This window comes from Ischnura elegans, chromosome 12 (genome assembly GCF_921293095.1).
Source record: "Ischnura elegans chromosome 12, ioIscEleg1.1, whole genome shotgun sequence".
Lineage (NCBI taxonomy): Eukaryota > Metazoa > Arthropoda > Insecta > Odonata > Coenagrionidae > Ischnura > Ischnura elegans.
In genome coordinates this window covers 44,631,045-44,656,147 of record NC_060257.1, presented here as the reverse complement: position 1 = coordinate 44,656,147, position 25,103 = coordinate 44,631,045, and the positions used below count along the sequence as shown (strand labels likewise).

Here is a 25,103-nt window from a genome sequence, read left to right as displayed (position 1 = left end):
AATCTTTTTCTCTTACTTTGATCAGCCCCCAGCAGAGCAGTGGAGAATGTCCGTGTGGTCCCGATCACAACAACAAGTGTGCGTGTGGACTGGACCCCTCTGAGTGCTGGTGGCAAAGGTGGTGGTGGCGCGTGGAGTGGTGACTCAAAGGGAGGGGGCTACAGGGTGCACTACCGCCCCACTGCAGATTTTCCTGTGCCTCCCCCATCGCCAGTGCCAAGCAAGGAAGTCAAAGGGACTAATGTAAGTAATTCATGGTCCTGTAACATTGTGGCTTGTGTAACTCCAATTTTTTAAATTTTATTTGAATTTATTTATTTAAATGTTTTCGTTATTTGGTTATTTTATTGTATTAATTTATGCGTTAATGTTTGTTTTGCTGGGCTGATGTTTTCGATTGTTTATTGTTTCAAATAACTTTGCTGTGTGTTGTTTATAATAAGAAGGGGATTGTAGGAAAGAAAGTTTAAGAGACAAGAGATGTAGTAAAGTGGGGCAATGCCAAATTGAGATTTCAGGGAAGTTTATATTATTTTAGGGATCCTGACGTCACAGTCCCCATTGGTTGAGTGGAATTTTTAAAAGGATGAACAGTGGTTTATTACAGAGATGATCATTTGGTTATTGGTGAGGTTCTTCAAAATGTTCTCCTTTTGGATTTTGGCATTGGTAACTTAAATTGTAATTAATGTTTGCTTTAGGTCTCTTTGCAGTAGTTACTTCTCCTAACACTTTAATGTCACCCCATTTTTTAATGAATTAGCTGTTCTTGATTTCATATGAAGTTTTTTCACATCTACATTTTCTTGTTAAGCAGGAAGTTCTTTTACCTATTGAATTAATTTTTACTATTGTCAGATGGTGCCTCGGGAGCTTATTATGCCTTTCTAATTGACCTATTACAATACCTTTGGCATTTCTCGCCAGTGCTTCTGCAAGTTGGTGGCACTAATTGTAAGAGGGTTAGTGTGGCATTAGCGAGTCCCATCATGATAAGTGCTCAGTCTCATCAGGTGTCTTGTGTTTTGTTTTACTTCTTCAGGTGGGTCGTTTGGTCCTTGAAGGCCTCCAGCGAGATGTGACCTACGAGGTTTGGGTGTTGGCGTTCAACAGCCAGGGGGAAGGCCCTCCATCTTCTCCCCCTGCTTCCGTCTATGTGGGTGAGGCCGTGCCAACTGGGGAGCCCAAGGCCCTCAAGGCCACGGCCCTTGCCCCCACTGAGGTTGCCCTGGAATGGGAGGCTCCAGCTCCTGCAACCCGCAACGGAGAACTGCTTGGGTATAAGGTGAGCTTGAACTTATATTTAGCAATGCTTCCCACCTCTCGAGTGTACATATATTCAGTAGCGGATCCAGGATAGGGACGAGGGGAGGCGAGGATGCTCTCCACTCCTGAATATATTCGACAACTGAACATAATTACCATTTCATCTAGTGTAGATTGGATACCTAAATGGGTAACTGTAGCCCCCCCCCCCCCTTGTCCCTCTCTGTATCCACCCCTGCATATATTCATTGTTAACATTTCATATGTGGCAAATATTTAGGTGAGGAACATGTTTGCATTCTCTCTGCATTTCTTACGTCATGACAAATGCCCAAAATAATGTGAGTTGACATTTTGCATAGATGATGTAGATACTATAGGTAGAGTCAGTTGATGTCCGAGACTTTCTGGTGGTGCAACCCTGTTCTCTGCCAATAATAGAAGTTGAAAGCTGTCATGAAATGTATCAGAATTGGCCTTAAACTTACTAGAGTCACCATGTAATCCACAGGGACAACTGGGAAGGGGGAACAATCAGCTCACCCTATAGCACAATTAGGGGAGGTCTGGCCCCTACAAGCAACCAGACTGGCAATTTAATGTATGCTGCTGAATTTACAACATTATTTTAGCACATATTCATATATTTACCTTCATTCTTGGTGCTCCGATTTAGAATGCCTCGCAAAATTTTTTAGGGATAAGATGAAACTCCACTCCCATCCCGTTGTATGGAACAGTGTTGAGGATAAATTTTTAGTTTCCCATTTACGTTAATGAACCAGGGATGCAAAAATGTGGGGATTCTAGGGGGGGTCATTGCCCCCACCAAACATGAGAATTCAACTTGCCCTTCCCCTACGATTAGGGGGCCATTGCATTCCTGATGACAGGGGTGCCGACTTACAAAAAATATTGGGGGGGCCCAAACTGGGGACCTGGCCCCGGTAAATTTTATAAATAGTGAATTTTAAGTTTTTTATGCATTTTAGAAGAGTCATAAGATCAACATTAGAACCCTGATCACTCCACTCTCGATATCTGGACTCTGGGGAAAATCGACAAGCCTGACACATTTTTTCCTCACATCTGTAACGAATTTTTGGGGGGGCTCGGGCCCCCTCAGGCCCCATGGAGTTGGCGCCACTGCCTGATGAACTATTTGGTGGCCCCTTGTAATGTATGTTTCATTAACTGTAACTGTGGCAAAGTTGATGTGTTACTGTGATATGGCTAAAATAGACACTTGCTATGAGCCTCTGAAATCACTATGCCTTTTCACTAGGAAAATGTTGTGCAAAAATTCACTTGCCTTAGATGAAACTGGTTAATAAGGGCTTCTAATGCATACCTCTAGAGGAATTTATGTACAATTACCTCTTTCTTATGGTAATGATAGCGTAGGATTAGATTTGCAGTCATGCTACAAAATACTATTAGCTCCCTTGTAGTGCTTATAAATTTTTCTCAGATACAAAAACATCACCAACAAACATTTTAAAAAATATTTCTATATTTATGTTGAATGACATCTCATCTAATCATTGCTATTGATTGAAATCATCTGTTGGATAATGACACATCTTAGTGCAAAAAGATGGTACAAGAAGTCCAAACAGAGATTCTATTGATATTGGATCTGTAAATATTTAACTGAACTCGGGTATTCCTTGTAGAAAATTGTTCTTTCATATTTGGTCATTGTTTATGCTGCTTAATGATAATGCAGAATTGCCATTGAACTTTAGAAAGTGAAATGTAAAAGAATTTAGGTGAGAATTCAAGGAGAATATGGATTAGGATTGAAGTTTCAAATTAAGAGGGATTCAAACTTATGCTTTGTACCAACACAAATAGAATTTAAATAGTTGGGCTGTGCAAGTTACTCAAAGTCAAGTTGAAAAAAATAAGTCTATCTCTACTAATAAGTAGATAATATTGTTCCACGATGGAGGTTTTCTAAAGCACTGCTTAGAACAAGTGACTTTGTACCCAGTCATGCACACTAGAGGGGTTTATTAGGTATTCTCCCACATTGGCTTAGTAGGCACGATTTCTGTCTCCTGTGCCACAGAGTTAGACTTAAGATGTGAATACCTTGTTAAGTTAACCCAGTCTGAGATTTATCTTGGCAGAACATGGCTTAGTGCTATAACTGGTAGCATACCTGACCAGCAATTGGGAGATCCAGGTGTGAATGTGTGCTGAGCCTAATGATTTTTCATGGCAAATTTCATCTTCGGTGTATAGTATACTTCTGAAAGCCTGTGCATATTTGCGGTTGAATCTAAGGGGGAAAGCAAAAGGGGCCCCTGCCCTGGGCCACCCACCAACCCCGGGCTACCTACCAAGCACGAGCCTTTCGCCCATATAGAGTTAAGTCTCTCAAAATGGGAAAAAACAGAAAATAAAACTTAATTTGTGCAAGGATTTGAAGTGAAGCAGGGTTGGTTTGGTTAACATGTAGTCATCAACATTGAAATAAATAAATAATAACATGCTGCTGATAAAAAACACTGTATCTGTTTAATTATATGTATATACATATATTGTTAATAAATTTGCTGGAAATTGTGTTGCGTACATTTCCAGTTATTACCCCTTGCAACAATGGGGCCTTCAATTCAATTCAAATTGAGTTGCCTCCCATCAAAATGAGCCCTGAGCCACTCACATTTTAAATCGACCTTGATAAATTTGGACCTATGCAAGTGACTCTGTACAAAGAAGCTTTTTCTATGCAGTGCTATGACCTTAAGGTTGAGCAACTAATTGTGCATGCTGTATTGAACATGCAATACCCATTCGTAAGTATGAATGTGAATTTCAGAAGAAATGCGAAATATAGTATGCATTGAGAGACAAATTTTACTTAAAATTGATAGCTCAACTTGACTAAAATGTAACTCAAGTTTTAAATTGAGAATTCTCAAAGCTCTAACAAAGTCTTTTTTGATTTTTTATGTTATGCTGATTAATGACTGATGATATGGTGAAGTAATTATGTGTATAAAATGTGATTTGGGAGTACAGTACTAATCTATGCCTTTTGTGTTCAAATTGCTGTTCAATTCCTTTTGCGCATCTACAATTTGGAGGAGTCAGATATCTCTGGCTATAAGGTTTGTTGTGTTGTGTATCTGCTGTGATTGCTTTGCAACACAATTTAGCTGCAGCACATGTAGTTACTCTAGGCTAAAAATCACTTTTACCATTAGCTATTCATGTTACTTATCTATATTCATCCCCCTTTTTCAGTGAAATGTTTAGTGTCATCCCATATATTTATTTCTATTTTCCCCATTTATACTTTTGCACGAACATCCCTGAATATAATAATCTCTAATTGCATATAGCACATATTACCTTCATGTTATTTTTGCATTTATTGTATTTTTATACTTATGTATGCTTGCAGAAGAAAGAAAGATTATTTTATTATTTGTGTCATATAGGATATGATGAAAAATTCCTTGAGTTCTTTAAGCTAATCTACTAACTCATGCTTACAGAATATTAACTGCCATCAGTTATGCTAATATTAATTCTCAAAGTTATGGGCTTAATTATTTATTATGTATATATAATATGTGAATCTCATAAGAGATTCTTTTATTCTGGTTCATTGAGGTTGGGTACTGGAATTTTAATTTGGAATGTAATATTTTCAGATATTCTACTTGGTGTTGGAGGCTCCTGGTCGAAAAGGTGCAAAGGGTAAGCCACGGAAAGGGGGAAGCAGGAGAATGCGTGGGAAGAAAGTTGGCTATTCTATCTCTGCTGAGAACTCAGCAGTAGACATTGATCCACTTCTTGAGGTGAGCTTCTGTTGTGTAGCATGATTGTGTAATAGGGTAGTTTCCTTCATCAAAGGAAATGAAAGGCATTGATTGCGATTCATTACCAAAGATTAGTGCATTCATAATATACAAATTTGGTTTTAGAAATCCCAGTTTAGAGGAATGTCAATGGTCAATTTCAACCTCATTTGAAAAAGGCCAGATTGGTGCCCATGCAATGCCACTCCACATGGCGTCACCAGGACCTAAATGCTATACGATTAGTTAGGAGTTTTACATCGTCTGAGATTACCAATCAAACTCAGGGAAACATCTCTTAATAATCACCTATTAAAATTGCCTAAGGTCGGAAAGTTTCCCTTGCTTGATTGGGTATTAATAATGCTTATTTAAGCCAAGCGCTACCTGATAGTAGCTTGTATCATAACGGCACTCATAGCCTTGCACCAAGGTGGCCTCACACAGCGGCAGTCGGAACCAGAATGATGTCACACGGGCTTTTCCGAGTATTCATACTTAGCCGTCTTGTTATCGCGCACTTGAAAATCTTCCCTTTTCATTTTATCGCAAAAAATAGATATCGTCATTTAAAAATATTAAAGCAAGAAATACGCACTTCAGGAGTATTAATCTTTCGATTTAGGTTATAAAAAAATAATAGGAAACCACCCCATTGATTGATCTGTTAAACTGTGGAGAAATCTGTGTATGTAATAGAGGATGTCTGTCCGTGATGCATTTCCATATGACTGCACTGATTGCAACCAAAGTTTGTGCATAGATGCGTCTCATGTTTCCAAACCCTATTATGCTACTTCTGATTGTGTTCAACTCATCCTTTGTGCCGTTTTCTCATAACAGTTTGTTACTTCACGTCATTCAAATTCTGTTGTTGGACATCCTGCTGGGTAGGCACACCTCCTCACTCGATCAGAGGGAAAGCATAACTCAAATAATCATTCTCAGTCGCCAGCAGTATCAAATATTTACTAGGATTTTTTGCTCTGTGACCAATGGCGATAGAACTGGTATGGTGTGGTACAAACTTACATTGTCAGTCATCATGACTAGTGTGGCAGTTGGCATGCAAAAATTCTGATAGATACAAATTGAAGCATAACACATTAGCTCCAAGTAAAAATTTTGATTTTATTTGGTGCATTTCTTCCGCTCTCAATGGAACCATCTTCATTATTATTGCTTATTTGTCTTAAGATGATATCTAAATGCTATAAGCAGGGGCAGATTTAGGGGGGGAGGGTTACAGGGGTCTTGCCCCTCCCCCAAAATTTTATCAAAAATTTTTAATTATAATTAGTTCAATAATTTTTTTATCTTTATTAAGGAATGACGGGAGCGTACATGCAAATGCATGGCTGCATGTCCAAAATGCAAGAAAAGATTGAGTTGTATTTATCATAGAGTGTAGCTCTCCCTACAAAAACTTTACATGGTAGAATGCCCCTCTCTCCCAGGGGTATATCTTAACTCCCGAACCTAGGTCATCATCCTCCTTCCCCAAATTTGATTCTGAATCCGCTCCTGGACATGTCAAGATTAAACGAAAATATATTGACAATAAAACTAAACTCAGGGCAAATTCTCCTGTTTGGAAATTAGAAACATACATATTTGTCAATGCACTTGTGATTAAATGTTTTTTCTTTGATTGTTAACTTTGTCTAAAGGGTTCCTAAGTCCATATCATGTTGAATTTGCAGGCTGGAGAGTATGGAAGGATGATGGAGGAGGAAACGGAAGAAGAATCGCTAGAAGGAACAGTGGAGGAAGAGGAAGAGGAGTTGGAAGTGGTTCCTGCCTCTCACACTTCACACACCCTGGCATTCCTTGACAAATACACGACGTACCGCATTCAGGTCCTTGCTTTCAACCCAGCTGGGGATGGGCCGAGGTCATCTCCTGTGACCGTCAAGACACTTCAGGTAACTATAACATCTCTTCTTCATTTGTATGCACTGCATGCAGTGGCATAGCCAGGAATTTTGTTCGGGGGTGGTCAAAAATGAGGAGGGAAAATTTTTGAAAGACAGGGTACTAAGTAATGCGTTTTAAACTAATTTTAAAACTTTTCATAATTGAAAAAACTTCGTTTGTTAAAGAAATGTTTTGTGAATTTACGATTTTTAAATATTTTGTTTTCTTTTATGAAGGAAAATAATTGAATTTTTATATTTAGGGGGGGTAGGGGACCCACTGGACCCTCCCTGGCTATGCCACTGACTGCATGGGTTTAGTGTGACCATATTACTCTTAGGAAAACCAGTACTCTGTCAGTTTCCCATTAGGTCAAAAACAGGATTGTGAAGACTGCTTCAGGCCGGATATTGTGGAAATACCAAGGAAAAAATTTGTGATATCATCTTTGTAGACTTGTAGTAATTAACCCTTTCCTGCCAGTACCTGCAATAGGAAAACGTTTTCTGTGCTACGAGTAGCATAAGAATATTTGAAACATCCCTGTCCGGAGCTCTTTTTAGGGGTGGAATTACCGTGGCATTCTCGGCCTCTGATGTGGGACCCAACTCAACTGTCCCTTACCCCGACCCTCTAACCCTATCTTAGCACGAAACCAAGGTCAACTTATTGCGTTACCAGTGTTTTTTCAACCATTTTGCATTTTATTTTCAATAATTTACTCTTCTAAAGGAATTACGAACATTTTTTAAGCATTGTGGAATTTTAAACAGCGCTAGTGCTAATAACAAAAAAAGTAGTAAATACCAGGTAATAAGGCTACTAGTCCAGAAGTACGTTATTTTTAAGACAAAAATTTCTTACGCACAGAACAAAACGAAGAATTCATTTCAAAGTATAAAAAAATTGTAGTATGCAACAAAATATATCATTGAAAAAACTATTGAAAACATAACCACTTCGCAACGGATTCCTGTGTTGAGGATAATCATAAATGAGTGGGAGGGTCGGGCTTAATTGCCGAGGAGTGGCCCTAAGGACTCGCTAAGCTGGGTCTGAGGCTAGGCCTGAATGCATCCAACAATTGCTACCTCAGTGGTCACTTCCCATCTTCATGCCAGCTATAGGTAGCGTCTGAACATTTGCATTAAAAAATCCATGTCAGCTATACCCGATGTCAAGTCTTCTGCATATGAAAATGCCAATCGACTCCACCTGACTTTCAGCGCAAAAGGTCAAGGAAAATACAATTAATCTACCAAAATGGTAATTTGATGTTGGCAATGTGTATAACATTAAGAACAGTTATGGATTAAAGCTTTTTCGATACAGAAAGTGTTCTGTAATCATATTTCTCACATCTTAAAAGGTCATGAAAAATTTATGTCCATAACATGTTCAAAGAGTCATAATATTCTAAACCATGGAATATATAATATAAACATATTGTGACGGTACACTCCCGTGAGCCATGCACCGTCGAACTGAGATTATTATCCGAGTTCTTAATTTTTCGTAGGTTCTGGGGCTCGCGGTCAAGATGGGAACTCGCGGCATTAAACACAATGGCACAGCAAGGGGATGAATGACCTCGTACACAGCGAATGACTGTCATACAAAAATTTATTAGGGAAAAATAAACGAACACTTCTGTCCTTAAACGCTAATGAGGGATGGAATAGTGATGCTGAATTGGGCGAGACATCAATGATACACTTGCAAAAATAAAAATGAAGCAAATATGCCATACACAAAAAGAAAGAGAAATCTTATATCTAGTAAATGAGGGATGAGATGATTATTGGGGTAAATGAACAAAAATGGACAAAAATAACACTGTATACTCTCAGAGATTGCTATGACACGGGCACTCGAAATCTTGCTGCACTTCAAAGGCAATTATGAGTAATGTTCGTCGTTCTACTTTCAAATGTTACATGCTCCACGTTCTGTTCAATCAAAAATGAGTGACGTCAACCAGAAGGGATGACGAGAACGGGAGAATCGTGATACAATTAAAAATGGTCTTTAGACCGAGAAAGAGAGACGTGAGTTTGTGTCAGAAGCCACATGAGTATTAGGATGACACACGTGCACACTGGGGGACTTTCTTCGTACAGGGCGCGTGGGCTGGCTGGAGCGGGGGAGGGATCGGGATTATTTCCCCGTCCCGGGAGAGGGTTTAGAGTACTTAAGTGTCAAAGACGGCGGGTCCGAATCCTGGCCGCCGGGTCACGATGCGTCGATCGCGGGGAACCACCTCCCGCAAATCCTTGGACGATGTCGTGATGTCCTGACGAAAAAGCAAGGACACTTTTCTCGTGTCTCGCTGTACTCCACGCTTCTCTCTCCGCACGCCCTTCCCCTGGTCGCGTTGCCCGACCTCCGAAATTGCCGTAGCCCTCGTCTGCCACAGCCCCGTCTTGTCGCCCCACCTTGGCACTGTCACAGCTGACCTCCGTCTTCTCTAGCGGATCAACTGCCGCTTTCTCAGGAATCCAACCCCACATCCCACAATACCGGGCCTTATATACCCATTACAAAACAAAAGACATGCTAAATTCTAGCAGACAACATAGGAAAAAGAAAAGAAGGTCGCTCATCACTCGCTGTTGCCGCGCGCCAATATGAATCGGGGAGAAGAGATGGACGCAGAATGCGCCGTGACGAGGCTTTTCGTCACATCGCCCCCCTGCATGGATGCATCTCTTTCCTAAGGGGTGAATGAAAAAGATGTGTCCAAACGAAAGAGATGAATCCATGCATATCGCGGAAAGAATAAGCCAGATGAACGAGCAACAAACTAAAAACTAAACTTGAGATTCTAAATAGACCCGAGAGCAAATGAAAAAACTTATGAAACAACCCAAGCTGGGTATCAGACACCTTAGGTGTCCTTAACAAGACTAAATCCCTGACATGAAAATTAGAATGGGTCTTGTCTTGACTACGCTTTCTTTTTAACCCAGCCTTTCTTAACTGGCGGGTGGCAATCAAAATTAAATTTTCCCTCCCGATTTCCGAATCTTCAGTAAAAATCATTTTTGATTTCATCGTTTCCGGAACGGTAATCCTCGAGAGACAATTTTCCACTTCTTTTAAAAACGCTATCGGGTGATCGGTGTCTCGAGCGGAGAACACGGGCTTCGTCAATGACTCACTTGATAACGTCGCCGTTGCTACTGGCGTGCCGCTATCCTTCAATGCCTCAAATTCCGCTTCGAGCGATTTTACCCTGCGTTCGTCTATTTCGACGGCATTTTCCTCGTGCTTTTTAAGATTTGCAATGTCATTATAAGAGCGTTCTAGAGCGTCTGTGCGCACCTCTAGGTTTTCAACTTGTGAATCAACCACCCTTAGACATTCATCGCGATCATTTTTCGCGATCTCATTCACCTTTTCTAGGCAATGAGTTTCACCATTGTTTAGTTTATCTTTAATTACGGACTTTTCCTGCCGTAGAATATCATGACAACTATTAACTTCCTGCATTAGAATATCATGACAACTCCTAACTTCCTGTCGTAGATTATGATTAATTTCCTGACGCAATGCTTCAATATTTGTACTCATCTCAGAGCGCATGCTCTGTATGGCTTCATTATTAGCGTTAAGCTGAGCGCTCATATTTTGTAACATCAATAAGATTGTTTTATTAGACACATAATCATCATTAGAATCGTGACTCGATTCAGTTCGGCTGGCTTCGCCCCCCTCGTCACCTTCACGCTGTGTTTTACGTTGCCCACTCATGCCAGAACCCGGCGTATCTAACAGCATTCCCCGGAATGTGTCAGTTAAATCATCGGTTTCTGAATTCACGCTCTTGTCATCGGAGTCGTCTACTTCGTTCGCGACCTCCCGATACACGGTAAACGCGGGTGCCTTATCGTCGGACGTATCCATAATTGAATCCCCTTAAACAGCAGGAATAAAACAAAGGGATACCCCAACGACCCGTAGACCACCATTCATCGGCCACAAACACCAAAAAAAAAAAAATAGAAAAGAAAACCGACAACGCAATGGTACAAGAAAAACACACAATCGGATTCAAACTTGAGAATGGATTGCCAATGGCGTGACACTATAACTAACAAATGGTCGACTAACCTGAACCCAATTACATAATAATCACGAGTTGGCTCGTGGTCACGCGCATTCATATGGGTGAAATGCACTAATAGCTGACGCGAGCGCCGAATGATCAAAATGTGCCAATACAGTGGCATCGAAAACAAACATTAAAATTAAATGGAAAGTTTTCTCGTGATCGAGCTGCGCGTTCTTGGCCGCCAGATGTGACGGTACGCGCCCAACACGCCGTTTGATCAAAACGTGCCAACCTCGTGGCATCAAAAACGAACATTAAAATTAAATGGCAAGTTCTCCCCTGATCGAGCCCCGCGTTGTTGGGCGCCAGATGTGACGGTACACTCCCGACACGCCGTTTGATCAACACGTGCCAACCTCGTGGCATCAAAAACGAACATTAACATTAAATGGCAAGTTCTCCCCTGATCGAGCCCCGCGTTGTCGGGCGCCAGATGTGACGGTACACTCCCGTGAGCCATGCACCGTCGAACTGAGATTATTATCCGAGTTCTTAATTTTTCGTAGGTTCTGGGGCTCGCGGTCAAGATGGGAACTCGCGGCATTAAACACAATGGCACAGCAAGGGGATGAATGACCTCGTACACAGCGAATGACTGTCATACAAAAATTTATTAGGGAAAAATAAACGAACACTTCTGTCCTTAAACGCTAATGAGGGATGGAATAGTGATGCTGAATTGGGCGAGACATCAATGATACACTTGCAAAAATAAAAATGAAGCAAATATGCCATACACAAAAAGAAAGAGAAATCTTATATCTAGTAAATGAGGGATGAGATGATTATTGGGGTAAATGAACAAAAATGGACAAAAATAACACTGTATACTCTCAGAGATTGCTATGACACGGGCACTCGAAATCTTGCTGCACTTCAAAGGCAATTATGAGTAATGTTCGTCGTTCTACTTTCAAATGTTACATGCTCCACGTTCTGTTCAATCAAAAATGAGTCTGACGTCAACCAGAAGGGATGACGAGAACGGGAGAATCGTGATACAATTAAAAATGGTCTTTAGACCGAGAAAGAGAGACGTGAGTTTGTGTCAGAAGCCACATGAGTATTAGGATGACACACGTGCACACTGGGGGACTTTCTTCGTACAGGGCGCGTGGGCTGGCTGGAGCGGGGGAGGGATCGGGATTATTTCCCCGTCCCGGGAGAGGGTTTAGAGTACTTAAGTGTCAAAGACGGCGGGTCCGAATCCTGGCCGCCGGGTCACGATGCGTCGATCGCGGGGAACCACCTCCCGCAAATCCTTGGACGATGTCGTGATGTCCTGACGAAAAAGCAAGGACACTTTTCTCGTGTCTCGCTGTACTCCACGCTTCTCTCTCCGCACGCCCTTCCCCTGGTCGCGTTGCCCGACCTCCGAAATTGCCGTAGCCCTCGTCTGCCACAGCCCCGTCTTGTCGCCCCACCTTGGCACTGTCACAGCTGACCTCCGTCTTCTCTAGCGGATCAACTGCCGCTTTCTCAGGAATCCAACCCCACATCCCACAATACCGGGCCTTATATACCCATTACAAAACAAAAGACATGCTAAATTCTAGCAGACAACATAGGAAAAAGAAAAGAAGGTCGCTCATCACTCGCTGTTGCCGCGCGCCAATATGAATCGGGGAGAAGAGATGGACGCAGAATGCGCCGTGACGAGGCTTTTCGTCACAATATAAATACATAAAACCATAGAATAATCGTTGGAATACACTAAGGAAAATACCTAAATGTTTTAAAAGTGATATTAATCCATGTAAAACAATAAATGACAAAGTTTACTCCCTCAAATTAATTTTCTACCAATGGACCAATGAAGTTAAGTTGTTGTTGAGAAAGCTGTATTTTGTAAGAAAATCAATCTCTTTTTCTACTTCCTTTTTGAAAATCTGTAACATTTATTAGCAAATTACTTCTTTAACTTATAGGTGAATGTTCAAATTTTACGGCAGAGTTACAATTAATGTTTCATTTTATGCTATTCTTTTTTACTTTCAGGGCATACCTGGCCCTCCAGGACCACTTGTCTTCTCGGAGATAACAATGAATAGTTTACGTGTTGGCTGGGATCCTCCTCAAAATCCCAACGGCGAGATTTTTGGATATGTTGTGGCATATGAGACACGAATGCCAAATGAACGTAAGTCCACGTCCATATAAGATGTTTTTGAGTGTCAATTTTTCATTAAGGATTAGTTCTTGGGTTTCCCACCTGGTGTAGATTTAGGTCCCAACGTTTTGATGACTAAGTCCACCATCGTCTTCAGGGGTTGAATGAACGTTGAGAGCTGTGACCCAAATCCACACCTGTTTGGAAACCCAAGAACTATTTCTGCAGAGCATACGCCGGGAAAAACTCAAATTCTACGTCAATTTTTCATGTTCACTTCACATTTCCAACTCTGTTGAGCCATATAATTGTTTGAAAAAAACTCTCATCAATGAGCAAGCACTATTTAAAAAACTCAGAGCAAAAAAGAGAACCTGAGATATAGGCCTGTTGATATTATGATACCTCCACTGCACATATGCTCAACTATTGCCCACCAAATCAAATCCAATCATCTAGTAGCCCTAATAGTATTAGATGAGCGGATTTCATTCAGTGGGCGATTGTTGAGTGTTTTTGCAGTGGAGGTATCGATTAGCCATAGGATAATGTTAAGCAATTATTTTAATTTTATCAATAGCTGCAGTGGGTGTTGAATTTCTGTAATATTGGTTAATGACTTTGGATACTCACTATGTAGGTTCACATAATATTTATTATAAACGCAAAGAGAATCGTTACACCACATGGACTCATGGTTACTGATTTAAGCCAACTGCCAAGCATAGTGAATTGTGGGTTATCACGTGGCCACTATGAAATACAAAGTAAAGTAATGGGGTTCCCTATATACATAATTATTGTGACTTGTAGTAAAATCATGCCTAATATTTTCCATCTTATTTCTAATCAGGATTCAGCAAGCAGGTTAAACAAGTGGTGTCATCTGGAAGTGCCACAACCGCTGGTCGCCATTGGTTGCTTGTTCAAGGATTGGAGGAAGAGGCAACGTATATGTTCACTGTGAAGGTGCAAAATGGTGCAGGGATTGGTCCGGCCATCTCTGCAAATGTCACCACTGGTCCTCAGGTGAGTGAAAAAGATGGGATAAGAATAGTGGAACCTTAAAATCATGTGTTAGATTGAGGTAGTATATTAAAGGTGATTTTGGGTGTTGATTCCTATGCAAGTTGCCCTAAGAGCAGATTAGAAAATTATATTGGGGCTCAATTGGGTAAAATGACATGACTAAGTGGCAAAATAATTACAAATATTATTTTTTGAGCATATATGTTGCATTATCTGTTATCTCTAAAGTGTTAACTCACTATTTAATCAATAATATGAAAAATGCAAGACCAGGAGTAGTCAGGTCTTATTGCAGTATTTCCAGTGTTAAGATCATTTTCCTTTCTGTGAGGACTTTTAACTTACTTAACACAACTCCCATTAAAAATGGGATGATGGATGGAAAAAAATGGCTTGTAACCTGAAATTATCTCCCTCTTTGAATTCTAGACTATCTTGGAAGAATATTCTTGTAAATTGTAGCAAGATCAAAAATAATTAAATGAAATAAAAGATTGCAGAGTTGACATTTCAAGCTATTTTACAAAACTTTAAAATTGGCTCTCAAAATATTTTGGGTCCACTATGGTTTTACGACTTTTTTTCATTGGTGGATTACTTATCCTGTTATTTTATTTTTTTCAGGATGGATCTCCGACTCCTCCAAGAGGATTAGCAGTGGCAAGGACAGCCTCTTCGGTCCGTCTCAGCTGGGGAAATGGGCCATCTGGAAAAGGACCTCTCCTTGGTTACTACATAGAGAGCCAGCGTAATGGTAAGCCTCGATGTCATTTAATAATTTTGTTTGGTGAACTTGCAAAATTAATGCTATATAATCTTCTCTGAAAACTTTACTTTTTGAAAAATCACTAATATCCTTACCCTGGAGGGGTGGCAAAGCTCTTGTTAGAATTTTAACTCACGATTGATCTGTGGGTTAGCTACAAAAACTTCACTTTGACGCCTTTGCTCTGTGTATACATGGAGAGACGCCTTTGCTCTGTGTATACATTGTTAGAGTACTGTGTTGTTATAATTGGTGTCTGTGACTTGTGTTTCAGAGGATGGCCGTTGGCAGACAGTGGTACGGACTGGCAATGGCCCACTGGAGGAATACTCTATTTCTTATCAAAATCTCCTTCCGTCCACATCTTATTCTTTTAGAGTCATCGCTCACAACAAATATGGAGTCAGCTGTCCTGCTTACTCTGATGATGCTGTGAGTTACATTTTAACTATTATTTTACTGAGTTTAAGGCTGTAAAAGATAATTCTAAAAAATTTACAAATGCATGGAACAATTTTGGACTTCTTATTTTCAAAAATTTATGTTGCTTTCAAGTGCGACTTTTTTCTGTGCCTTGCTTTACATAACATAGTGTTAACATATTTGTTTCCATATAAAATTCACGGGAATGTATACGTTTAATTGGCTATCAATTGATGAATAAAGAAGGGAGGAACATGATTTATTTATTGGTATGTGAAAAAAAATTTATTTAGATCATTGAATACAATTGTATGGGGAAAATTGGCTTATTACAGATATGAACCAAGAATTCCATAGCTGAATGCTCATCTCTTTAGGCAAGGGCACTCTTATAGTGACTTTAAGTGCTGCTACTGAAAATTGATCAGGTTCTTACCTATATGAGATGAATTTTATGAATAGCTTTGGACATTTATTTTGGGTCTGTCTTTTATAACTGGAGTATATTTATAAAACAGGGATATCCGGAGACAAACTGCTCTGTTGTGTAGTAGCCGTATTGTCATGTTACATAAAAACTTGTGGGCTATGTTGCCGCATCAATTTTTGGGTGGCCCCTACGTTTCCCGACCGAAGCTGGTTCCTTTCTCAAGGATTCTGTGATCTATGGCTGGTCGCTTTCTCAAGGGATCCTGTGATAGATTCTGAGTTAACAGAATCCCTTGAGAAAGTAACCAGCATTGGTTAGGAAACGTTGGGGCCACCCAAAAATTGACGTGGCGACATGGCCCAAAAGCTTTTATTTAACATGACGAGTACCCGTGAAAATATTAACAAAGAATTAGCTGTATTGTTTTCTGCACACTTGAGGAAGTAAACTATTACACAAACTCTCTACTTTTCTTTCTCCAATGAGCGGAAATACGATTTTAAAAATTCTTGGATATGACAAAATTCAGAGGTAAAGAATGGGGAAAAAATATGCATTTTATGAAGCTGCTTTGGGTAGGTGCGATGAAATCACGAAAACTATCTTCCCTTATTATTTAGTGGATTTTTCTATTTACTTGAGGAATTGATATTTATTTTTCGATTTCAGGTTGTGACACCTTCAAAGCTTTACCTAGAGTATGGATATTTGCAGCAAAAGCCATTTTATCGTCAGACTTGGTTCATGGTGGCCTTAGCTGCTACCTCACTTATCCTCATTATCACTGTAATTGCAGTTCTGTGCGTCAAGAGTAAAAGCTACAAGTATAAACGTGAGTATCACATGATTAGTTCTTGGGGATTTTGTACATACATACATACTTTCTTTGAGAGGATATTTAATATTTCCTGAAGGAAAAGAGAAAGAAAGAGTGGCTTTTATGATGTTACACTTACCCTGGAATAGCATGAGTAAAGTTTCCTTAGATTCACTGTGGACTAAGAATTATCAGATAAACCTACGTTCCAGCTGACGACGCTTTCTTAAGGCAAATTATGTTGTCAGCTCAAAACCTTCAATATTAGCAAATATCTTTACAATTTGTGAACCCTGGAAGATTGTACTCTGACTGTGACATATCTTTTAACTAATGTCCCAATTTTAACCCTTATAGATTTGGTAAGGAAGGAAATAGATCTCTCCAAATGAAAGAGGTGTACTTCCTCCATTTGGTTACCCATGTTCTCCCTTAACCCCTCAAGCGCGGCGGGCATTTAATTAAATCCCATCTCAGCGGCCGGATGAGATTTAAATGACTTCACCTTTTTGGCATACTATCATTCAATAATTTATATCTTTCGTAATATACGATCAGTATCGTTGAAAATTTTAGTAAACTTGCGTAATATAATGCGCTACTACATAATAATTTTTCGAGCGATTTGAAAAAATATTTATTGTTTTATGTATCTCCTTTTATAAACTAATGAATAAATTTTCAATATCGAAAGATTTTAATTTGGTTTCGATTAAGCAACGAGATCTCTAACATTCCATGCATTTATAAAATACAATTATATGATGTAATTTAGTTATTTGGGGTTGAAAATGTCATAACATATCGGATACTTTCGATAGGATTACCCGTTTTGTCTACTTGAAATTTACCTTTCCGCCCACTTGTCTGACTTTTTTCCATTATTACCGTATCATTTCATTTAGGTAATCACATGCTAATGTTTCAAACGTCAACATGTGAATATTCAAATGATTTTACCTTAGAAAATCTGCATTGTGTGACATGATTTGAAGCATTCCAAACATAATCCTACTGCACATTTTTCACACCAGTACACGCAGTCTCTTCATTTCCCATATTAGGCACTAACTGCACACCTCCTTTGAAACTTTGATTTCTTCCCAGCTGCAGGAGTTTTTTTTAGGAAATGTATTTCTGTGAGTCTTGGAACTAAATTGTGTAATGAGTGACGGCCATGTCCAAACAGTTCGTATGACGTTTGATATTTCAAAAATATTACCTCGACCAATGATAAGTCAAATTTTTATACGTTTTTTTCCTATGATCAACATATGAATTTAGGTCTGCCGCATTCAATAGTCTCCTAAATAACTTCATACACCACTTTTAATGGCGTTTTCTTTCCATTAGTTACGAATGCAATAACAGGTCCTTGAAATTCACCCCACCAATGAATTTACTATAACCTAACACACTTACGAGTCTTTTTTTTGCCTTTCAATGCTATTCCCATTTCGTAGGATCCCCAATTATAAAAAAATACCACTTACAGGTAGTACACCCGATGAGAATTTCAACACACTGCCTGAAAGAACACCACACAGCATGAATGACTCTAGTGGACTGAAGCTCGTGGTTCAGAAGCTCCCTCAAGAGACGAGAAAATATCTCGAAGGGGCCCTGGTATATGCTGACTGTTTAGATGGAATCTTATCTTCGTTGATTACTGTCCAGAAAAAAAATATAAAAAAATAAATGCAGAGCGAAGCACATGGCCCCTTCGCCTAGGACGCTAAGCTTATGAGGACTAATGAGGCGGGCCAAACACACTTGGGGCTCGAGGTGACGACAAACAAGCAGAAGACGGAGAGAAGGCATTCAGCTCAGAAGATACCGTATCTCAAGCTAAAGTAGCTGACCCCTCTTGACGACTCTCAAGCAGAATAGGCGGAAGTTTTCACGATAGAACAGTCGAAGGAAGGCGTTGAGTTTTTGTACCGAAGTCGTCAATGCGCTGGTTTAAAACGGAATTTTATCGAAGCATTTTAAAAACATCTTGAAGGCATAAAGCCGTTATGGATATTTTATTGGAGAGGAAAAAAATTGCTTCGAATGGTAGAGTAATTAGTTTTAATTTAACATGCAATATCTGGCGGAGAAAAAATATTATATACAGTAGGTCAGGAAGCGTACTGGGTACGCATGACGGCGGCATACGAAATTGAAAGGGCGCGTACTGGGTACGCATGATAGCGTTGAGGGGTTAACAAGGGCGGATCCAGGAATTTTTTTCTGGGGAGGCATGAAGGTCTGGCAGGCAAACGATCTCTTTGTACTTGAAATTAAAAACAAGATACACATGTACAAAGTACTGTACAAAATATTCTCTTTATTTTGATATGAAAGTTATTAATATGACATTAAAGGATTTAGGCTCCATAAACACACAAAACGAAACAAACTTGAAATGAAAACCATTCTAATAACGTTGCCTATGTTTTAAGCGTCTGGGGGGGCATGTGTGTCTCCCTAAATCCAGTTGGAAGGGTTAGAAAATTCAAAATTAGGCCGCTAATTAAATTCACTGAGCAATCTCAGAGCGTATTGTATTGCCAATCATGGTTAACAAACAGTCCAGAGAGATGCAATATATATTCTCTATTGTATTAATAAACTAACTAAAATATTGTTATCCATTCCAGAAGAGGCACAGAAGACTTTGGAGGAGTCGATGCGTATGGACATGGAGGAACGACAGGAGTTGGCCATGGAGATGTACCACTCGATGAGGCGGGGAGGTGGGGGTGGAGGAGGCGGTACCCTTGGCCGCAAGGGGGCCCTGGGGGCATTGGTGGGCGGTGGAAGTTGTCTGGGGGCGTCAGGCCCCACGCCCATGCTAGGCAAATCGCCACCTCGTCCGAGCCCTGCTTCTGTAGCATACCACAGTGAAGACGAGGATGAAGAAGAGGAGGAAGAGGGCAGCACTAAGGGTTACGACGAGAACCCGGACGACAGTAGTCTCACGGAGAAGCCCTCGGAAATGAGTTCTACTGACTCTCAGGTAAATAACCTTCTCGTGACTCTGTTAAATGTTCATGGCTGGTTCTAAAACCTGAATCACATGATCAATCTTCTATCCCTCAAATGGATATCTCCAATGATAGGTTTTCAGGATTCAAAAGAATGTAATCAACAGTGTCCAGCAATATCTTGTGGAAATGTTTGATCTCCATGAGAATAAAGTTTAACATTTATAGTTTACTCTCATGGAGTACCCATAGGAGTGATTGCTTTACCCATGACTTTTCTGAATCAATTGGTTATTTCGACTGTCCCTTTCTTCATTGCTAATTCTGCCTCTTTCTGTATTTGATTCCGCCATTCAATTAAAAGCCAAGCGTGGCTTTACAATTGCTGTTAGCAGCTGTTTATTTTGATTGCTGAAGAATGGAGCCAGGTGCTACACACATTCCCACCCGATCAGCCGACACGACCGAACTCCCTGACCTTATCCCTGTCGGGGCCAGCTCTACAGATGCCCAACCGATCCACCCAACAAACTTACCAAATATTCCTTAGCACACAACGTGATTGTGTGGATTGAAGTTGGTTTCGGCTTGTGTTGGCTATTGCTCTGCAATTTTCGAAAAATCAAAAAGTGGGTTTGGCTTTAGCCAATTAAGTTCTCATTGATGACATAAAAAAAAAGAGAAGAATATGGGTGAAGAAGTGGATACTTAAAGTTTCACTATTATGAATTTACTTCGAGAATGGGATGGAAATGATTTCTGAAATTATTTGTGGATGGGCAAAGTGTGTTTTATGGAGTTGCTTGGCAAGGTCAAACCTCAAATTGATAGATAATGGTACAGACGTTGCAACGCCACAGAAATCGGGGTAGAACAATTGGCGGTTGGATGATCTGACAGGACCAACCACCCGACCGTCGTGTCCGACTGTTTTTGTCGGGCAACAGACCTACACACCCTCAAACCGTCGCTCCCAATGTAGTTGGTCCCGACAGTTGGGTGGTCTGGTCGGAATGTGTGTAGTGCTTTAAGGTTTTAGAGAGGAAAAAAGGGACATGCCAAGTGATGGGAAAAGGGATGGGACTTCCATTCCTGGAGCCATCGGGGAAAATAATTCTGTGAAATGGTAATTTTTTCTGGCATCAATGGACTTCCGGAGCTTTTCCTAGTAAGGAATGGAAAAATTGATCATGTGATTCAGGCTTAAAACTAAAAGTGCCGAACCAGTCATTTTGACCATTTTTGAATTTCAATTGGTCTTCTATTCTTTTACGATGATTAAAAATTGTAGATATTTCGTGACTTATAATGCATTGTGCGATTCTAAATTATTTATTTATTCCTGATCTTGTTTGTTGAATATATTTTTTGTTCTTTTGTAGTACTGGCTTGAAACTTTCTGAAGGAGCATGTTGTTTTGCCTTAGAGAAAAAGAATTCATGGCTTTTCTTAATGTTTCCAGGGCTCAGAGACTGATGACCTGAGCGAGGGTTCAGACATGGTTGACTGTCCCTCAGTGCCACATGAGACGTCGCCAGCGGAGGATCCGGATCATTCTTTTGTCAACCACTACGCAAACGTCAATGACTCGTTGCGTCAGTCTTGGAAACGGCAGAGACCGGTGGTGAGGCCGTCCTCCGTTCAGCAGCAACAGTCTCAGTTGATGAGGGACGCCTTACGAAGCCACAATGCGCAACACCTCCATGCGCAATCTCTTCTGCCCCCTCCTCCCCTCCCCCCTCCAATCGACAAGTCGGAGACGTCCGACTGCAGCGCAATACCTCCTCCCCTCCCCCAGCAACAACAACCCGGACTTAATGGAGGGCGCATAGTTCTCAACAATATGGCAAGGTCGCGTGCACCTCTCCCAGGCTTTTCGTCTTTTGTGTGAGACAATTCTTCTCCCAAAACTGTGCGTCTGTAATAAAAAAAACATCCCTGTGTGTATCTGAAGCTGCATTGCACAAGGCATTCTCTTTATTCGGATTCCTGTGTAATCTGTGCTGAAGTGTTCATGGAGCAAACTCTGAATTTGGGATTGTAGACCCATGAAACAATCACAGATCCGTATGATATTTAAATTCTGCATGGCAATGAGTATTTTATTGAGTGGATGCCTTTCATTCTTCACATTCTATTCGGGAATAGTTGGGCAGATATATTTTACTTAATTAATTCTCACTATACGTTGGTCTCAGTTTTTAAGCTGTTGTTTTAATCTCAATACTTTTTCAATTTGGTGCCTTTTCCTCTAGAATTGGTGACTTTCATCCCTCTAAGGCTTGACATAAAGAGATTCATTGATAACAGTACTTACTTGTTATCGGGCTAAAGTTTTAAGCTGTGGAAAGAAGCTGATTTTATTCAGTAAACAGTGGGTTACAATTGCTGTTATCTGAGTTCTATTCATAGCCGATTCAGAGGTCTCTTTTTTTTCTTTTTCACATACTTATTACTGTCTGCCCTAGAGATATGAATTTTGTAAGGGCAGCCGAAGTAAATCTCTGGCTTAAGCAATTTTTGGCAAACATTCCAGTAGCTGGAAGTCTATGTTTGCAAGGAAGCTTTATGAAAACTCAAGTTTGTTATAAAATGGGATCTCAGTGAGAAGGATGGGATGTGATTTTATGTACCATATAAATGGCATATTTATTTCTTGAGGAAATATTTATATGACGTTGGCAGACTCTGTAGTCACAAGAATTTTTGCTAAAAATTATTGAAATAGTGGCAGTTTGTTTTTCCTGCTTATACTCTTAAGGAGTAAACACTGTGGAGATTATGTGTAATTTAAATTATGTCGAAGTTTTTATGACTTTATTAATTGCATTTGTGTAGAAATTTTAATGTCCAGCCTTTCAAATTAATTTCATATAATAGAAATTTTTTATTTAGTATTTTAAATGGCTAGGACCTCTTTAATTTGTTTTTTTGTGTTTACGATTCAGTTATCACACGGCTTTCCTCAGGCTCAGAACTCCCTGAAGCAAAGTAAGGCAAATAATATTGAAGTTTCTAATCATGAAATTTTCTTATTATTTTCTATATTTATGAAAAATGTCCTGGTATTAATATTTTTAATCACCTATGCTTCTTTATTTTTTCCTATTGCTATCATCCTGCATCACTACATTTCTGTCTATATAACAAATTGGTGTATGCAGAAGTGTTCTCCACATTGTTTATTCTTTCTTAACTTATTGTTGAATTTAGCAATTCGATGTTTGCTACATACATATTTTATTTTTATGCTGGAATAATTTTATTGTCACTGAAAGGCATCATTTTACTTGATTCGTGTCACTGTTATACTTAATTTACAAAATGGATTGCATTATTTAATCCTGGATGTGTATCTCTTTGTACTCATTGCCATGAATATGATTGAACTATAGGGAACTTTGAGAGGTGCCTCATCAGAATGAAGTGACATTTGAGTGTGTACCTCTCATCATAAAAGAGAGTGAAACGACTTGCCTCAGAGGCAGTATGTGCAATTGTACAGGTGAAAAACACAGGTCTGCATTAGGATCTCATTTGGTGATTTTGGTGCTGATTTCAATGCTTGGAATCCTTGTAACGAAAGGATTCTCTTTTGTGTCATATATATTGCATAAAAAACTTACCTATGTAATGATGTATTTCTGATGAGGCATTTGTGATCAAGAAATGCAAATTCTGTGATAGAAATTCATCAAGCACTTAAGGACATGGAGTGGATTCCATTGAGTTTGAGGAGAAAAATATTTGAACTAATCTTGGCAGTATAGAAGGTACTGCAATAACTTTTTCCAACTATTGTTCGTACAGATGTGAATGTGGATAATAAGTGTTGGATGGTGATTTTTCCCTCATGAAGACTAGATTCTGTTTAATTTTCGTAAATAGGAAGTGTCATTTTAGCCGTGTGTTCTTTATTTGAGTTACATCACTGCATAGTAAACTATGATCGGAAACAAGTCATTTTATGCAGAGCTTGGACTCTTTCGCTTTAGCTGCTTTTTGAGTGAATGAAATGTCTTTGATAGTTGCGTGATCTTAATGGTAGTCTTTGCTACATTGCCCTTTGGTGTGTAGGGTACTAGGAAATATCTGCAGTAATGGTGTGTGAAAGAGAATATTTGAGCCAATTGTATTTCCCTCACATGTGTCATGAATTGTGATATTCACCAGTCATTTCAATTTTTCTTGTGAATAATGCACTGGCTTACATGCTGTGAACCATAGGATTGTGGCTTCACAAATCTTCATCTTTTATTTGAAATATTTTTGACTTTTTCTACTATCTTTTCAAATGCTGGATATGATTATTATTCAGTCGGAGCCTTACTTTAATATGACATTGTGTCCAACTCATGATCAATGAATTTGCATGAAATTTAAAAAAAATTCATGTCAGGAAATATTTGAATGTATCAGTTATAATGGAATTCTAAAAACATTCAACAATGAAGACAAAAGAGAGGGATGCAATTGTTGAGAGTGACGTTCAATTATGCAATTAACGTAAATGCCAGTATTTTTGTTTTCCATCAGTTCACAAAGTATGTGTCTGCCTGTAATTAATTAGAAATTATTTTCTCTGGTAAGTGACCAGGTAATGAGTGCGTTCATGTGTGAATGATCTTCTAGTAACTGCTGTGCAATTGAATGGATATTTCTATATAATAAGAGTTTTTTTTATTTAAGACTGCTCTTTCATATCATCATTGTAAATGATTGCCATATGTGGAAAACTATTTAAAAGATAGAACGTCCTATGTAATTATTACCTCCCGTATGGTAGAAATTACTATTTGTCTTTTACTTGGTAATTTCTTCTTCTCTTGTGATGTAAAATATTTTTGTATGATTGTGATTAATGGTAGCACTGCCAAATTTTATTAAAAATGTCAGCGAAAATGCTGATTGAGAGAATATTTTACTCTTATTCTGCCTCTGAACACCTTCCAATTTCTATTAGAGATATTTTTTATTATAAAAACATGAAAAAAGCCCTTAAAAGTTATTTTTCAGAGACTGGCTGAAGAAGTTGCGGGAATTTGAATTTTTTGTGGCCCTCCACAAGTTCTTGTAACGGACATAGTAAGGATGGACGGCTCAAGTGTTCACTTCATTTTTCAGCAATGGATTTTTTTACATTTTTAGCAGCTTAAAAATAGTCAAACATTTATGATGACAATGATCCAAAACTAAAACTCTGGTTATACAGGGTAGAGAAAAATTGTCTCCAAATTTTTACACAGGATAGCTGATGCCAGTAGGAACCAAAATTACTGACGATGGTTAGGTCGTTAACACACAATTTGCAAACTACAGAACCTTTGCATCAAGTGCTTCAATTGGCCACGAGGTTGCCCTGTTTCTGGATCCTCTGGCACGACTAGCTGAAGGCTGCCGCACTGCCACTGCACTAGCAAGCTGCCTTGGATGCATTTTGA

The 25,103-nt window shown here is 39.4% G+C and overlaps 1 protein-coding gene across 1 annotated transcript in view; it reads left to right on the top strand.

The window, feature by feature from the left end:
• Window positions 1-24,579, top strand: part of LOC124168978 (protein sidekick) — a 238,533-nt gene extending 213,954 nt beyond the window's left edge. The window contains exons 32-42 of the mRNA XM_046547402.1: window positions 26-243; window positions 1,043-1,285; window positions 4,938-5,084; window positions 6,788-7,009; window positions 13,114-13,255; window positions 14,079-14,254; window positions 14,879-15,008; window positions 15,295-15,452; window positions 16,543-16,705; window positions 19,336-19,694; window positions 21,125-24,579. Of these exons, the coding sequence (XP_046403358.1) occupies window positions 26-243; window positions 1,043-1,285; window positions 4,938-5,084; window positions 6,788-7,009; window positions 13,114-13,255; window positions 14,079-14,254; window positions 14,879-15,008; window positions 15,295-15,452; window positions 16,543-16,705; window positions 19,336-19,694; window positions 21,125-21,553 (2,387 nt within the window). The 3' untranslated portion in view covers window positions 21,554-24,579. The remainder of the gene's footprint in view (window positions 1-25; window positions 244-1,042; window positions 1,286-4,937; window positions 5,085-6,787; window positions 7,010-13,113; window positions 13,256-14,078; window positions 14,255-14,878; window positions 15,009-15,294; window positions 15,453-16,542; window positions 16,706-19,335; window positions 19,695-21,124) is intronic.
• Window positions 24,580-25,103: the final 524 nt, after the last annotated feature.